We start from the raw sequence: 714 nt of genomic DNA on the forward strand, positions 1-714 counted from the left end.
CCCCCCACCTCCGGCCGCCCCCGCTGCCCAGGGTGTCCCCAGTGCTACCCCGGGCTGGCCGATGCCATCGTGCCCCAGGTACGGCCCCGGGGGTCTTTTCAGAGGGGGGTGGCACAGCGTGGCACACCAGCCTGACCGCCCTCCTCACCCCCCCAGGCGCTGCCAGGGCCCCCCGCGCCGCAGCTGGTCCCCCTCGAGGGAAGCGCCAGTGTCCTGCTGCCCAGCCAGGAGGACGCAGCTCTGCCCGGCTCCCATCAGCTCCCCGGGCACCCCCAGCCACAGCAGGGGAAGCGGTGAGAGCCGGGGCCTGAGGCCACCCCCCTGGGCATCAGCTGCAGCTCAGGAAGCCCCTGGGGTTACAGGGAGGGGTGGTGGGGCGGCGGGGCAGGGGTTGTTTACGTGGCGGCGGGTCAGGGTTTGTTCACGTGCCTTCACAGCAGGAGCCGGGACAGAAGCAGGAGCTTGTCTCAGCACCCACTCCCCCGGGAGCTGCCGGGCCCCGAGCGCTGTCCCACTCCCGAGGGAAGGGTCATCCCTTCGGCACCGCCGTGGCCGGGATTGCTGGAGCCGAAAGGTGAGCAGGGTGGCCGGGGGAAGCCAGGCAAGTGCTTCGAATGGGGTCCCTCGGGGTTGGGCACCCGTCCCGAGCCCAGCCGCTCGTGCATGGGGCTGTGGACCTGATCCCGGAGGCACTGGAGACCTGACCCTGCTGGC

The 714-nt window shown here is 72.0% G+C and overlaps 1 protein-coding gene across 1 annotated transcript in view; it reads left to right on the plus strand.

The window, feature by feature from the left end:
- KIF12 (kinesin family member 12) overlaps positions 1–681 on the plus strand; it is a 13153-nt gene extending 12472 nt beyond the window's left edge. The window contains exons 13-15 of the mRNA XM_009278295.2: positions 2–78; positions 157–293; positions 438–681. Coding sequence (XP_009276570.2) covers positions 2–78; positions 157–293; positions 438–681 — 458 coding nt within the window. The remainder of the gene's footprint in view (position 1; positions 79–156; positions 294–437) is intronic.
- Positions 682–714: the final 33 nt, after the last annotated feature.

This window comes from Aptenodytes forsteri, unplaced genomic scaffold, assembly GCF_000699145.1.
Source record: "Aptenodytes forsteri isolate BGI_AS27 unplaced genomic scaffold, ASM69914v1 Scaffold66, whole genome shotgun sequence".
Taxonomy (NCBI): domain Eukaryota; kingdom Metazoa; phylum Chordata; class Aves; order Sphenisciformes; family Spheniscidae; genus Aptenodytes; species Aptenodytes forsteri.